Source organism: Tursiops truncatus, chromosome 17 (genome assembly GCF_011762595.2).
Source record: "Tursiops truncatus isolate mTurTru1 chromosome 17, mTurTru1.mat.Y, whole genome shotgun sequence".
Taxonomy (NCBI): domain Eukaryota; kingdom Metazoa; phylum Chordata; class Mammalia; order Artiodactyla; family Delphinidae; genus Tursiops; species Tursiops truncatus.
In genome coordinates this window covers 72,018,672-72,034,529 of record NC_047050.1, presented here as the reverse complement: position 1 = coordinate 72,034,529, position 15,858 = coordinate 72,018,672, and the positions used below count along the sequence as shown (strand labels likewise).

General features: G+C 45.9%; 1 protein-coding gene across 10 annotated transcripts in view; it reads right to left on the bottom strand.

Moving 5' to 3' along the window:
* Window positions 1-15,858, bottom strand: part of KHDRBS3 (KH RNA binding domain containing, signal transduction associated 3) — a 204,554-nt gene that overhangs the window by 23,695 nt on the left and 165,001 nt on the right. For 5 of the 10 annotated variants that reach the window (XM_019931972.3, XM_019931975.3, XM_019931976.3 and 2 more), the window contains 2 exons: window positions 12,483-12,541; window positions 10,024-10,663 (listed from right to left, as the gene is read on the bottom strand). In XM_019931972.3, coding sequence (XP_019787531.1) covers window positions 10,572-10,663; window positions 12,483-12,541 — 151 coding nt within the window. In that variant the 3' untranslated portion in view covers window positions 10,024-10,571. Of the gene's footprint in view, window positions 1-1,302; window positions 1,599-9,050; window positions 9,108-10,023; window positions 10,664-12,482; window positions 12,542-15,858 lie in introns of those variants that run through there. The other 5 variants (XR_002175725.3, XR_002175724.3, XM_019931977.3 and 2 more) reach the window with 3 other exon arrangements.

The window sequence follows — 15,858 nt, the reverse complement described above, 5'->3', positions numbered from 1 at the left end:
CTGGCACCTGTTAGCGTCTTGATGTAGCTCATTTCTTTACTTTTCTAGGTCACGGCTGAAACATCACCTTATTATTCCCCTGTGGCCCAAAGTCCAGTCTAACCCCTCTTCCCGTGACTGTGCTCTGTCGCCCCCAGCTCTGTCACTGCCTGGCGTCCTCTGGTTTGCGGGTGATGGCCTGGATCTCCCCACTGGGATGTAAGCTCCTCGAGGCAGGAGCCCCTGTGCTCTGTCCCGTGCTCTCCCACGCAGGGCGGTGCCCAGCATGCAGCAGGCTCTCAGTAAATGTGTGCTCAGGGAATTTAAGTGGTACAGGCGGCAGAGTATGAGGCCAAGACCAAGGCAGCGAGAGCGAGGCTGGGAGAAGCAGGACAGACAGGAGGTGAGGTGGACAGTTCGAATCCCTGGGATTTCACTTGCAGCTTTGTGACTGTGTCCGCAGCTCAGGAGGGGAAAAGGCTGCAAGCAGAAAGGGAGCTCAAATTCCTCCCCACTTACGACAGTCTGGCTCCCATCCTAAAGTTCCTGCTTGTTTAGGATTAATTCCACACAGGGGCACTGCTGACCGTGCTCTGGTGAGCACCCACACCCACTCACTGCAGCACTGCCGTGGCCCTCTGGGACGCGGGCCTTTATTCCTTGCACTTCTGAGAGGGAGAAACACGTATCTGACAAACGCAAAAGTGCCAACTGCAGGAGTAGAAGATCATGTCTTTAGGGTGCATCACGAGAGGATAAGGAAAAGCAAACCTATCAGAAGTTGTTCTGTGCTTTTAACACAATGCTCCCAACACGGTACCCTGTAAAAAGTGAACGCCTTGAGGGAATGTGTCTTTGAGGTAAGAAAGTGACAACTTAATGATGCACAAGACTGTTTCCGAAATTCCAAGACTAGGAAGCGTGTTGTGTGGGCTTCTAGCAGAAGGAATAAAACGCATCCTCCCGGGGCGTACTGAATTAAAATCACAAAGCACCAGTAAGTGATGAAAAGAGAAGGAACTGAATAATACTGTCCATGGGGATGATGACCTTTATGTTCCACAACAAAGTACAGAGGCATGAAAATCGGGTTTCTATTCTGACAGTGCCACTGCTTCCCGCAGAAGCCTTCATAATTAACCTTTTACGTGGCCGCTTACTTTTGGCATAACATGTTCATATTTATTGGTCCATAATTGAGTTGGATAACTCATTTTCAAAGCTGGAATTTGTGCTGAGGCTTGACTTCTTGTGAGCTGTGAGTTGCAGCCATATATGGTTCTCAAGTGTGCAGAATTTAGAGCTGGGCTGAAATAACGAGCCTTTGTTTTTCTAGGTTTATATTAAAGTAGAAGAGATTGAAATGGGCAGCCTTTGTTAAGCAATACACAAATCATTTGTTTTCTGTTATGAGGAGACAAAGAGATTGACTTTCTTTCCCTTTCTCAAACAGATTTTCCAAATTAAAAAGCATACCATTTTATAAAACATTTCATGAAACAGAGTTGTACAAAAAAAAAAAAGTGATTATTTTCAAGTTCTCAAGTGAATTCATTTACTGACTAGGCACGTTGGTGAGTTGATTATTCTTAAGCAGTCCATAATTGCAAGGAAAGTTCCTGAAAGAGAGGAAAATGATATATATTTGTATACTTCAAGTAACAAATTATTTACACTCTGGTGGGAATGGCAGGATTTAGGCAGAGGAAGCAGGCAAACTGAAATTGGACAGAAATGAGAACAACAATGCAAAAGAGAATTGTAGAGATTAAGGACATAAAATATTTGTGTTCAGTAAGGCAGATGAGTGATGAAACAGAATGGTGATGACCAGACTCCTCCCTGCTATGACATGCATGGGTAGGAGGCTTTTCACACGGAACTTCCTGTACTAAAATGTGCAGCGACTTCCTATGGATACACACTGGCACTGTCCTTGCCTTCCTGTCACCGGAGACGAGACTCAGCGTTCAGGTATATTTAAACAAAATTTTATTTACTAACACCAAACAATATATTCTGACGTGCTAATTACAACAAAAACTGTTGTTTCAAAACCCAAGGGGCAACCAGAAGGAAACAAAACACAAAACAGAACCTAATCACAAGAGAAGACGCGGCCTTCGCCATGCTTGCTCCTCACTGCTCTGGTCACAGATGCGTGGAGGAGGGGGGAGGGGGAGGGGAGGGGGACCATCCTCCAGGCTCCCTGTGATGTGACCCAGCCCCGCCCACCCCTCCCGCCTCCCCCCCCCCGCCCCCCACCGGCACCTGCCCCTCAGTTCCCAGCAACTGCTTACTCGTCCCCAGACACATGAGGCCCCTCCCTTCCTCCCCCACGACCTGCACCAGCCTGGCAACTCTGACATCTCCTCCTCCAGTGTCTGCTTCAAGATTTTGACTTTACTCTAAACCCCGCTTCAGGTTTCTCCTCCTCTGTGAAGCCTTTCCCTCCTCGCCCTTCCTCGGCCAAAGATCGTGACCTGTGCCTCTGCACCCTCTGCCTTCACCTTGCCTGTCACGACCGCTCGCGGAGCCAGGGACAGTGAGCCTTGGCCCCCGCACACGGCACCGGTGTGCCAGGACGAACCAGACACAGACAGTTATTTTAAAGGCTAATACTTAAAAAAAGGAAACAGCTAATACAGTGCATCTATTCATTAGGGTACTGTTTAATTCATCAGTGCCTGTTTCTTGAATGGCTAGATGACTGCGTGCTCTTAAGTTACACATGACGGGCTTGCTCCTGGCCCCCGAGGACTTCTCAGGGCTGCAGGACAACCCACACATCAATCAACAGATCAGAATCAGGGGTTCGCCACTTGGGTGTTACTGGCCAGTACTCTCAGAGTGAAGAGAGACAAGGGTTCTCTGGGCAGAAGGAGAGAGAGAAGATCTTGAGGAACTGGCAGGCTCTGGATACCCAGAGGAGAGGAGAAGGTGGGCAAAGATACGGCGGACGGAAGGGCCAGCTGGGGGCCGGCTTCCTCAGAAAGACCGTGGGCCCCTTAAGAGCAGAGGCCTCCCCTTCCCCGGGTACGTCCACAGTGCTGAGCACAGGGCCCGCCACTGCAGGTCGGCCTTAGAATCCATCGGCTCGTGAAAGGAGGCTCCAGGAGTGAGGAGACCAGCGGGAGCCTGAGGAAGGCTGGTCTTTCACCATCCCTGTAGGACACAGCCGAGCGCCCAGAGCTGTCCTCACTCACTTGCTCACACGGGGATCCAGCCCACCACGTGCCCACCTCCGTGGGAAGGAAAGACCACTGTGAACCCACTCTGCGCGGGTGAGTTTTGTGTGGCCGCCCCCCCCCCCAGCAGGTGCTAACAGTTGTACGTGGTGATGGAGAGTATAGCACTGAGGGTTCAAGTTTCCTTCAGAAAAGCATATTAAGATACACCATTACCTCTACGGGGAGCAATACAGTAATAACTCTAAGAAAATGTAATGACTCAATAAATCTACCTTAGAAACTTATTCTACAGATGTAAGAGAACGTGCACAAGAACAGAGATGAAGGGCTGTGCTTTCTAGCACTGTCTTTAATGAATGCAAAACACTGGAAGCAAAACTACTTGTCAACAGTTGTTTAAATTATGATGTGTTCATATAAATATTATTCAGCCAATAAAAAGAAAAACATACCTTTAGAATTTAAAATGATAGAAAACGAACTCAAAGGTATACTCTAAAGTGAAACAAGGCAGGTATAAAACAGTGTACTGTTCTGTATGTTAAAAACAGTAACCATTAGTCTGTGAAGAAGCAAAGCACATGTTTTTCTATCTCTGAAAAAAAACAAAAAAACCCCCCCAAAAAGCCAAGACCAACAGCTGCCTCTGGGTGCTTGAGGGCAGGGGTGGGAATTAAGACCAACTTTTCATTGTACCCTTTTTCCAAAGTTTTGGATTTTGTACCGAGCACATGCTATCACCTACTAAATATAGGGCATGTTTTTGTTTTCCAACTTCTCCTTTTCCACTGAAAAAGCCAATGGTTACAGAAGTCAATTATCTCATTTCCACTGATAAACCAAACTAACACTGAGAAGGGCTCAGTGTCAGTATTTTAAGAATTACAGCATCGTTTGCTCATTAATTCATTCAGTCATTCGCCCCTCAATGAGCACTGTCAGCCCCCGCTTTGCGCCAGGCACCTCGCTGGGATCTGGACGGAAAGTCAAATGAGACGTGGTTCCGTCTTTAAAGAACCTGAAGTGGTGCCGCTGGTGAGAAAGACAAACGCGTCAACAAGTGAGCAGAGATCGGCTTCAGGAGGGCACCTCCAGCCCCGCGCCCGCCACAGCGGCGTCTGCTCATCTGTTCCACCTCCGTGCTGTGAGAGCCTGTTAGGTGCTAGGAAGTGTGGCAGTGAGCAGACGTGGGGAGGTGAGGAAAGGCGTGCATCTTGCCGTGGTGGTCGGGTGAGCTCTTACATACGTCACATGCAAACAGCAACATTTAACAACCTGGTAAATTCTCTTCCAGTGGAAGAATGACTCTAACTTGACCCGATGAAGCCGGTGAAGTCCTAATCTACACTGTCCCGTACCAGGAGACACCACGCCACCTTGTTCATTTCACTCACCACCTACATGACGGCTGTGCTAAGCCATGGTACCTGCACTGAAGATGTTCACATTCGGGGGGGGGTGGGGGGTGGGGATGGAGAGGAGAGTAAACAGTCAATCGTAGGACCCCATTCTGCAGATGAGGGCCCTCCAGTAGGGATTCTGCACCCAGGGAGATGTGGAGACACGGGCCAAGGAAGACTTCCTGAGCGAGGTGACGCTTCAAGTCTCACTCCAAAGTTGGACAGACCAGTACTGACCAGCTATATCGAGAGCTGGGGAGAAGAGTAAGGAAATGTGATTTCAGGCAGACAATGGCACAGATATCCAAACACCGCGAAGGGTATTCGAGAGCAAGGCTGCAGCAGAGCAAGGCTGAGAGCGGCACGGCGGGTGGGGGAGCGGCTGGAGGCGCAGGCTGGACCAGGATGGTGCGCTGGGAGCCACGGAAGGACTCACACTAAGACGAGAAAAACAGGCACAGCAGTGGGTGCTGCTTCCTGAAAGATAACCGGATTCCTGGAACAAGAATCCCATCCAGAATCAGCTTCAACCGGAAAGGATTTTCCATTAGATAAGCGGAGGATGGAATTCAGATTTTAAAATGTTCCACAGCCTTCCTCAAAGACGGAAACAGAATCAAGCATAAAGTAGATTTTGTTATTTTAAACATAATGATGGATTTTTTCTTTTCTATTCCTACAATATAAATCAATATAAATAGTACATCACTATAAATAGTAGATATGATTTGCATATAAAATAACTAACTTTATTATTTATACTTATCACATATAACCTGTAAAGCAGCTTAATTTGGTTTATTAGATTTTTGACTACGTTTTAATTTTGTTCATCAAATCATCTGTTTTAAATTCTGGGACCTGTCTCTCTGTACACAGTGACTAGAGTCACTGTCTAATTTTGAGTTAGACTATTACTATTTACATGAGTGATTTTTTTTCTTCCTTCTTTTGGGTCTCTGTGAACTATTCCTAACCACTCCTAACACGGCCTATTAACGAATCATATTGATCGCACCGACAATGTCATTCTTTCACAGTCACTCTCTTGCTCAACGCTTTCGGCTGCCAAATCCTGTGCTAAGAGATGGAACAAAAGGATGGAAAGGTTAGGCCCCCCCCTTTTTAAGGCTCTCACCATCTGGCTATCAGATCAATAACCAGTGCAAACAGAGGTCTGTACAAAGTTCCTGCTGGAACACAGGCTGAAAAAGGCACCACCTCTGCCTAGGGGATATTTATTACATTTCAACGTGGGCTCACCGTATTTAAGCTTCTTAGCAGGACTTGCAAGATCCTTCATTATGTGTCCCTTTGCCCACACAGACAGCATCATCTACAGCTTTCTCTAATTACCTAAACAATCGAAATTTCCTAGATAACTGTGTTTTCTTATAATCCAAGTATCTGCATAAAGCAACAAGCAAGAGCACGTACCTAGCTTTGTGCCAGGCATGCTTCTAATCCTCACAGCTATACTGAGCTAGATTCCACGACTGTGTCCACTGTATGGATGGGGAAACTGCAGTGGAGACTGAAGTTCAGTAAGGTTAAGTGACAAAGCTGGTAAATGACAGAGCTGGGTACGACTGCTCCCAAGAAGACCTTCCCTACATGGTTGCCTTCTACTGGTCCTTACAGCCCTGCTGGCACCCGTCCCCCCTCTGCCACCCTGCCTGGCGTCCATGTCTCTCCCACGCTACATCTGTCGCCGCCCAGTCACTGGCGCCTGACTGGCCCACTTCACCAGCAGACTGTTGTCACCACTGCGTCTCCACTGCCTGCAGCATAGCAGATGCCCAGCCAACGTGTCTGCATGAACGCTGATACTTACTCAACTTGCAATGTCTTGAACAAAGCAAGATTCAGAACCTAACTACAGCCAAAGAATCTCTCCAGGGAGGAATGTGGGGCAGGGTGGGACAGAAGCAGAGGGGCGTCTGCCAACACTCAGTGCTGTGAGGCTTACTTCTAGGAATACAAGGCGACATAAGAATTAGCCCCTGCCCTCAAGGAGCCTTTAATCTAATGGGAGAGCGAGTGCTAGCCCAGAGAGCGGACAGTGTAACGGCACGGTTAGGACAAAGACTCTGGATCAGAGTGGATGGTCCAAAACTGTCTCTACCAGTCACAGGGCCTGGGGTCCCACACGGTGATCTCACCCCTTGAAGCCTAAGCATCCTCCTCCGCAAAATGGAGATGACACGCACCTTCTTAGCGTTGTGAGGATTCAATGAAGTCATTTACAGAAAGCGATTAAGCACAGACTTGGTCATAATGGCAACTTATAACCAATCTAAGTCATATGGTATCAATACTAAAACGCAGAAGTATAAACCAAGCACACTATTGCAGAGAGCACGGAGGGATCGTGGTTTCACTGCTAAAGACACGGAAGGGAGGGTGTGGGGCCGAGTCCTGAAGGATGGGCACGGTTTCTAGGGGCAAAGGCCCAGGGGCAGCAAGTGCTGGTGTGTCCTCTACCACCTCCATCCATGCTGAACTACTTGAGCGTAAGGTCCATGTCCTATAGATCTTTGTGTTCCTGGTGCCTCCTTTGCATCTGGGGAAGAACTCGCGCTCAGTAAACGCTGTCAAATGAAAAGATACACGAATCCCAAGGGGGTAGACAAAGGCCAGGGGAAAGATCTGGGAAGGATGCAGGGTGCGCTCAGGGACAGGAGAAGGCTGCTTGTCTGCAAGTCCTCCTACTGAAACAGGGAGAAATGAGGCTCAGTAGAGTATTTGCCGAATAAGGGAAGCCTTAGAAAGCCAAGCGGAAGAACTCCTGTCCAAGAGCATTCCTGGTGGTTCCTGACCTTTCTGGCTCACAACCCCTTTTTACAGTCCAATGGAGCTGTGGATTATTTAATAAAATGAAAATAAACATAAAATTGAACAAGTCCCATGAATTAGCTCTGAAGACTATCTGGGGATTTACCCTCCAGGGACCTGTCCAAAATTTCTGATTAAAGAAACCTACACTTACTATTCAATATGCCAATTGCTAAAAAAAAAAAAAAAAAAATTATTTATTAAATAGTGAAAAAATTTCAATATAACATCGCGAATTGAAAAAATATGTGACATACCACATTCCCTTTCTGTACAAGAAGAGAAGCACCAAAAAAAAAAAAAACCAAACCCCCAAAAACAAACAAACAAAAAAGAAACAAAAAAAACCAGAACGCTTATTTTGACTTATGAGAGTGAAGAGAACTATTTTCTTCCTAAGAGTAATTTAATTATCTCAGGTTAATTTTGGTGATTAAGGAAAAAAAAAGCTCATATATTTCCCCTTCATACGAAACATGCATGTTCAACTTCAACAATTAAACTCTGCGTTACTGTTATCACCTTCCAGGTTACAACACACTCTCACAACACTGCCTCACTTAATGCTCAGAGCAACTGCGAGAGATAAGCGAGGGCCTCCCTGGGTTGAGTCCAAAGGGGGTCTTGGCCAGCGTCACCCAGTGAGGGGCAGGGCTCAGATACACACACTCTTAAGTAAGATTCTCTGGAACGTCGGGGCCTAAGCAGTGTTTCTGACGGTGTAGGAAAAAGCAAGAATATCTAAAAAGTGAGACCTGATTAAGGACACCTTTCCTTCACAGATCCCTATTTTTAAAATTTTATGAAACAATTTTATAAAATACACCTCATCATATATATCTTATTAAAAGCAATAATCTGTTTTGCAAAACTCAAAGTAGAAAAGGACACATACACAAATCATACTTTCACAAGCTTAAGATGATTACTGTCAAAAATTTCCAGCATATCCATGTAATATTTTGCCTATGAATATATATAGAGAGAATATATACAGTCTATTTTTTAAAAATAAAATTGGGGGCTTCCCTGGTGGCACAGTGGTTGAGAATCTGCCTGCCAATGCAGGGGACACGGGTTCGAGCCTTGGTCTGGGAAGATCCCACATGCTGCAGAGCAACTAGGCCCGTGAGCCACAACTACTGAGCCTGCGTGTCTGGAGCTTGTGCTCTGCAACGAGAGGCCGTGACAGTGAGAGGCCCGTGCACCGCGATGAAGAGCGGCCCCCGCTCGCCGCAACTAGAGAAAGCCCTTGCACAGAAACAAAGACCCAAAACACAGTCAAAATTAAATAAATAAATAAAATTTAAAAAATAAAAAAATAAAATAAAATAAAATAAAATAAAATTGGGACGACAGTATTGCTAGCGGTAAACTGCTTTTTCACTTGATACTTTCGAAAAACTTTTCATGCTACCGACTAGCCTGTTACGTTTTTACTGAGGAAAGTAACGGAGTTACTTACACAGTGTGACCGGCCGAGCCTCCCACCTCTGCAGCTTACGCAGAGCTCCCTGGGTCTGACTTGCTTACATTCAGGAAGTTAGTTAGCCACGGTCACTAGTGCTGGTGGTGGGAACAGTGTGGGAAATGTTCCGCGCGACTTCAGAGAAGCACATCAAATGACTGGAACAGAGGCACTCACCTGTGTCTGCTGGACGGACACAACCTTCCTTTCACTTTCCAAGATGGCCAACACTTCCTAACAAAAGAAAAGACCTTTTTACTCAAAGAGAAGGAAACCCCTCAGGAAATAAAAATCAAACATTTTACATAATCTACAATTAAAAAAAAACTTAGCCAAATGATTAAAGAAAAACTTTATTAAATATTTGTCAGTTTTAAGAAGTGCCCTCAATTACTAACCAAAGAATGTATATTACAAACAACTAGTTATGAGGTTTTACATTTGTTTAATAGGGAATAATTGGCCCCAATTAAACTGACTAAACTAAGGCTTTTTAGATTACTAAAACAAATTAAACTTTTTAAAATGAGAATTTAGGTGATCTTAAAACCTTTCTAAAATGGATAATGAAACTTGCTAAGTTGTAACCTCCCTGGTTTTATTAGTTATATTAAGATAAATTAAGTGAGATTAAAATCTTATTTGATTTATTTACCTTTGAAAATGAAGACCGTTTAAGGGTTACACATCCTCAGCCTTGGCGAGTGCGACCTCAATTAGTCAAGTCAGAATGTCTTTAAAAGCTTTGTGCTTATTGCTTCCAGCATGGAGCGAGGTGTTCATTAAGGTACCAAAATTCTCATAAAAAATCCAAAGTTGCACTAGTGAAAAAACGCTCAACAAGATGAAAACTGATCACATCTTTTTCAGAAAATCAGTAGTTATTTTAAAACCAGTTTTTAAACAAGATTTGGTTTTGCGTAGTTTTTAACGTGCCACTCAAGCAGCTTGATACCATTTGGACTCTTTAAACAGCATTTAAATCTACGGTGAGTATATAATGGTACATTTAATTTTATACCATGTTTTAAATAAGTTGTACAATGTTTAGTGTGACCCTTTTTTGACAAGCGTTGTTAAATGAATCCTTTCCCTGTTTACGACTATTTATGAAGGCCTTTTTAAATAAGAGAGACATGAAACTGTTAGCTCACACACACAAAATTTCTTTCAAAAGTTTATTTAGTATCAAGCAAGAGGAGACTTTGCTTAACACTACAGAACATTTCAAGACTTGAGTTACAAAAGAATACCACATTATTTGCACTTGTAATTGGCTTCCCTTTTTACGCATGTTGGCAAGAGAAAAAAAAAAACTAGCATATGGCTGAAAGATAAAATAACTAAATTTCTATGGAAACCTTTAAAATGAAAGGTGAGGCTTATGTTAAAAGGATGGATTAACATATTTAGTAAACCTATCTTTTTTGTTTAACACTAGTTAATCAAAGTTATTTTTGTTCCTTTTGATGACCTATTTTTTCATATACAGACTGGAAATAACAAAATTTTACATGTCTTTTTTTTTTTCTTTTTTCTGCCCAGGTTGATGTTTCAACAAAGTAATTTTAAATTCCATCCATTCAGATGTTAAGCACTTTGATTTATTTAAAAAGGGATTGTTCATAGAAAACCATTACTTTGAACAGTATACAGGACTGGTGGAGCCTGGCTATGTCACAACATCAGACAGTACAATCAGTATCTGCTGTATGGCTGGTCTCTGTAGACGCCCTTTGCTGTCCTCGCCGAGGGTGCCTTGTGTCTTGAGTTTGTCCACTCCTCTTGCCCTAAAGTCAGTCAGATCAATCACAGTTAGACCATTGCCAGGGATCCCACTGGCTTCATTTTTCAGAATCTAACTTAGCCCTGAACCAGCGGTAGATGCCATATTGAAGGTATGTATCCCCCAAGGTCCTAAAAAAACCCAAGGGAATTCGCTTTAAAAAAAAAAAAAAAAATTACGAACACAATGGAAAATGGTCCTCTCACTAGCAAAACCTACCAGCCTGGGAAGACAAATAATTTTTGTATCTTAAATGGCAACCAACTTTGCAGGAAATTCCTTTCGGCCACTCATTTAACAAATGTAAACTCAAGCAGCAAATTGAACTGCCTCTTGCTAAACGTGAAGACATCTATGGATGGGAAAGAGAATGGGAAAAGGGTCACTTGGATTTCTTCTTCAAAAACAAAGAAAACACAGATAAAAATTTGTGAAGGCAAAAGGAGAGCAAACTGGAGCGCAAAATGGAAACGGGCAGCTTGGGAGGGGTAAATGATGCCTCGTTCTCCACAGGTCCTTCAAAGAGTCAATGAAGGTTGTACTGGGTGGAGAGTTATGCCTCAAAAATACTTCCTGGACATGAAATAATCTCAATGACAATGTCAAATTGCTTTCATCCTAGTACTAAATCCATACCGAACGATGTTATTTGTAACAGGGGGACATTCAATCAGCCCCCATCTCTGGGCCGTCAGTGAGTGATCTGCGGGTCTTTGACAACAAGCAGTTAACATGCATGCTGCAACACACTGCGCTTTAAAAGCCATGCCTCCGTGGAGACCAATTTAAAAAAGCTGTGAAGGAAAAAACGCTGAAAATGACCTCTTATTTGATACAAACATGCAATCAACGTCATTCCCTCCAGCTAACTTGCATCAATTTAAGTAGACAGCATTCAGCAAGCCAAGGTATTTCTCTGAAGCGTCTGTTACGAATAACAACAACAAAAAAAACCAAGGTGCGCTCATCAAGGCTTGGGGCAGGTGATACAACAAAATGCACTTCAAAGGGAACACTGGCAAATGGTTTTTCAGTTATGTTCAGAGAAATGTCATAACATCCATTTAACGAGAATCCTGATTCACTCGCACTGGGCACTAAGCATTCATCAGAGCTTTGCAACTGACTGAGGCTTCACATTCTCTGATCTCTGCCCCGTGGCAAAGGAGCTTCTTAGTATGGTTAAGTTGCTGCCGCCAATGCTTTTAATTAAACCTGTCGTCCTTCTGCATGTTGAGACTCTGGACATGGGTTCCCCGGCATCTCGGCCAGCTCCCACTGAAATGAGTGGGGTTTCGATGTCTCCCCGTAAGCCTGAGAGAGCGGTGCATCTCCTTCCCAGCTCAGTGCTTCCGTAACCTTTACTGAATGATTCTCACCGTAATGTTTTTAGAGGATTTGAGATTGCGAATAAATTAAAATATAAAGATGGGGGTGGTGGAATCACTGTAGGGCTGTAGTCTCAATTGCTTCATTTTCTTTACTGTCAAGAAGCAAAGACACTTCAAAGAGATCCATTCTATCAAGTGTCTGCCGTTTGGCACACTGTTCAATAGTGAGAAAATCAGCACATGGCAATCATCCCAAACAGAAAATCTAAGTTTAGAATCTGAATTCCTGTAATCTTCTGCAAGTCTTCAGTCCTCTTTAAAAATTAAATTTAAACCTTAAGGAGCTCCTGAAGATAGCTAGATAAGCACAGATGAACTGAGAGGGAGCTGCTGTCTCAGTTTCGGTCTGTATGAGATTTCCCCTGAGTTAAGATCTTCAAGCTGTTTCTATGACCTTTTCTATTTACGGCTCCACTCTGGCCATTTACTCACCGTAGGAATCGTAAGTCTCTTCACTGAGTCCGTGTCCATAATCATAGTAATCAGCACCACTGTATTGAACAAAACAAAACAAGCAGAGAAAGACGAAAACATAGTTAGGACAAACTGACTTGCCTGTGAGTTTAAATCATACTCGAGGAAGAATTCTAAAACTTAAAGATAACTAATAAAGGGCAGGGATAAACACTGAAAGGAATTCCCACAGAGAAGACAGAGGCCTGTGGCCTGAGAGGAGACGCATGCACGGTGGACAATCACAGCCTGTGCACCCGGAACCTGGGCTGGGCTCGTGTGAGGGACAGGGGACAGGAGGAAGGACAGCCACGGCTTCTTTCCAACTGATGCAAAGTCCACGGAAGGCACAAACCTACGGACCAGACAACTCAATGCTGTGTGACCCGTGGGCAGTTCACTTTACAATAAAGTAACACCATTACGGGATGAAACGTTTTACTTGCCCAGCACCATCCCGTTCCCATGGGGAGTGGCTGCCCAGCAGGAGGACTGTGTGTGACAGGGGCGGGAAAGGCCCCTGCGGTCCAGTCACCAGCCCTGGCCAAGTCTGTGAGGACAGAGGCCAGGAATCTTTCCAAAGCACAGGCACAGCTGTATTCCAAGGCACAACATCCCTGAGACACCGGGAGGGAGGGGGTCTGGCACCACGGCCATTCTGTAGACGATGCAAAACAGGCTACACACACACACACACACACACACACACACGAAGGATGTGAACTAGGCATAACCTTTCACAGGAACGAATCTGTGGAAAATCTGGATGACTCGACCACGGCGGGTATGATCCAGTTTCTAATGCTATTCTGAGCATCGGAGGAGAGCTTTCACACACTCTCTCCTGCTCTCCCCTTTCCCCCTCTTCTTAATTTTGTAGGGAAACAATCATCCTGAATTTGTTATCTTGGATTGTCCTGGAAATAAACATTCCCATTATTCCAACTTGATGCAATCAAGTAAGAAATTCTAATCAAAACGGAAAATGATCAGCTCAGCTCAGCAACACCCTAGGACGACACGGAGTGAGTAATAAAATCCATGCTGTGGGCGTCGCCTTGCACCAGCTCCGAGCAGCCGTCACCTCAGCTCCTGAGGTGAGAAAGCAGGGCTGCCATGCCCATCTTACAGGCAAGGATACTGCAGATCACAACAGCTGGGAGGCCAGCCTAAAATCTCACAGGGAACATACAGGCGACACAACCGGCGAGACCCGCACCTGGTCCTCTCCTCCCACCTTTGGTTTCTCAGGTAAATATCACCAGAGGCTAATCATCAACTCCACTGACTGCAGCCCAAGGAGGCAGGTCCTATGAGGGAAAGGGCCCGAGGCGGGGAGCTGCGAGCCCGTCTGCCTCAAGCCTGTGGGGATGGCGCCTCCTTCTGCTGGAAATGTGCCCCTTCCCTCTCCTTCCAAGCGCCTCCCACCCACTCTTTAGCCTAACTGCCACTTCCTCAGAGCACACTGCCACCTCCCAGGGTTGGGTGTGTCCCCGTCACAGCCCTTCCTCCGTGTCTCACCCCTCTCCTGGCCCCCACGGGCCCTCGCTCTCCAGGAACTGAGTGCCTGGGTACAGAGGAAGGGGCACCTCCGCCCTCTGCTGTGTCTGGACAAGACGGCGATGCCTGAGCACGTTCTGAGAGCCCCGGTGAAGCTGAAGACGGGGTGAGCGGTGGGCGTGGCGTGCCGGGCACAGAGGCGGAAGCGGGCTGCAAGCTGAGCGTCTGTAAGGAGTCGTGTTAAGCAGGGTGAATAAGCATTGATAAAAGGCCTGCGCTGGGATGTTCCTCAGCACAGAATGCTTCCTCCACGCGCAAACACAGGCCAGATTCTTGTTATCCTGGTTTCATCACGTCCTCAAAAGCTAATCAATACACTGCACCAGGCCGGTGACGGTGTGAGCTTTCTGGCCTGGAGTGTGCTGCGGGCTCCGCTGGCTGCTTTAACTGGAGCCCAGGAACAGAGCAGTCCCTCCCACGGCTGACCTATTACACAAGGCAGCGATCCGCAATTTTTCCGAGGACAGCTGAGAGCTGGCACTCACTCCTAGAGAACCCCGGGAAAAGGAAGGGAGCCTGAGAGGAGTGGACTTTCCTGAGCTGGACCCCTGCCGTCCTGACGGCTTCTCCACAGGCACGAGCCCACGGGTCTACGTGGAATCGCTGTGCTTCTACAGACGAGGCTCGGTGAGGGCGCCCCCATCCCAGAGTCACACAGCTCATGGGGCAGCAGCTGTGCTCAAGGCTCAGGACGCGCCTCTGCCCCGTGCTGAGCACCTACCCACGCTAGAAGCGGACGGCGCGCGCCGTGCCCGGCCCCCTTAATCCGGTGGTTCCTGCTTGACTCCCACCTGCTCTGCCACTCTTCCAGAATGTCCTATTCGCTCCCCTGGGGCTTACGTGATCCCTCTTCATGCTTGGAGACAGAAGTCAGGGTCCACGCGAAACCCAATGCCATACGATCACGGCAAATTCTAACTGCCTAGTTCTCTCTCTGGTCTCAAATTCCTCCTCTCCCTTTCTGTAGTCCTAATTTTCCATCCAAGTATTATACATATTTATGGCGAGAAGAAAAGAGGGACTAGCTGAAAAAGGAACAGAGAGACCTTCATATTCAAGAAGGAAAAAAATCCAGCAAAAACAAGCAACAGCAAAAAAATACGGCATCCCTACCTCTTAAGATTAAATAGCTTTCAATACGAGAACCGCTATTAAAGTAGAAGGTTTTTCTCGTCTTGCGGATAGAAATTTAGAAGCGGAACTTTTGATAAAATGTCATTGCCAAATACGGGTCAAGACATCTGAGTCTAAAACCTGGGCCTCCCAGGGCTGGGCGGACTTGGGGCAGCTGCCCACCCTCCCGCTGAGTCTGCGTGCCCCTCCCCCTGCCGAATCCCCCTGCGCTGGGCTGCCCAGACTCTGGCCAGAGCAGCCCTAACGTTCTCCATGGCTCATGTACAGCATCTGGACACAAGCAGTCAACATAAATTCTCATTTTGTTGAAAATAAATTGGCTATTGCTTCTGGAAAACTCAGCACTAAATTAAGTGAACCTCAGTCTTCTTTCCAAAGGTCAGAAGTTACATCATAATGGCTCCTTAGACAAATAAAGCTGCGATGCTCTTTAAAATTTTCTCTTCGTTGCACAGAAACAATGAGAGTGACCTCTTCATAAAGCTGAAAAGAATTCTCTTTACTGAGACAGGTCCCCACTGTTTAACTTGGAACCGTCAGTGACAGGTACTGAGACCCACAAACAGGAATCAAACAACTGCCTCCTGCCCAAACCAAGTCCTCTCTATTAAACGGAGTGAGCAGGAACGAAGAGCAGTGTCGACCGGAAATCCATCCGCGG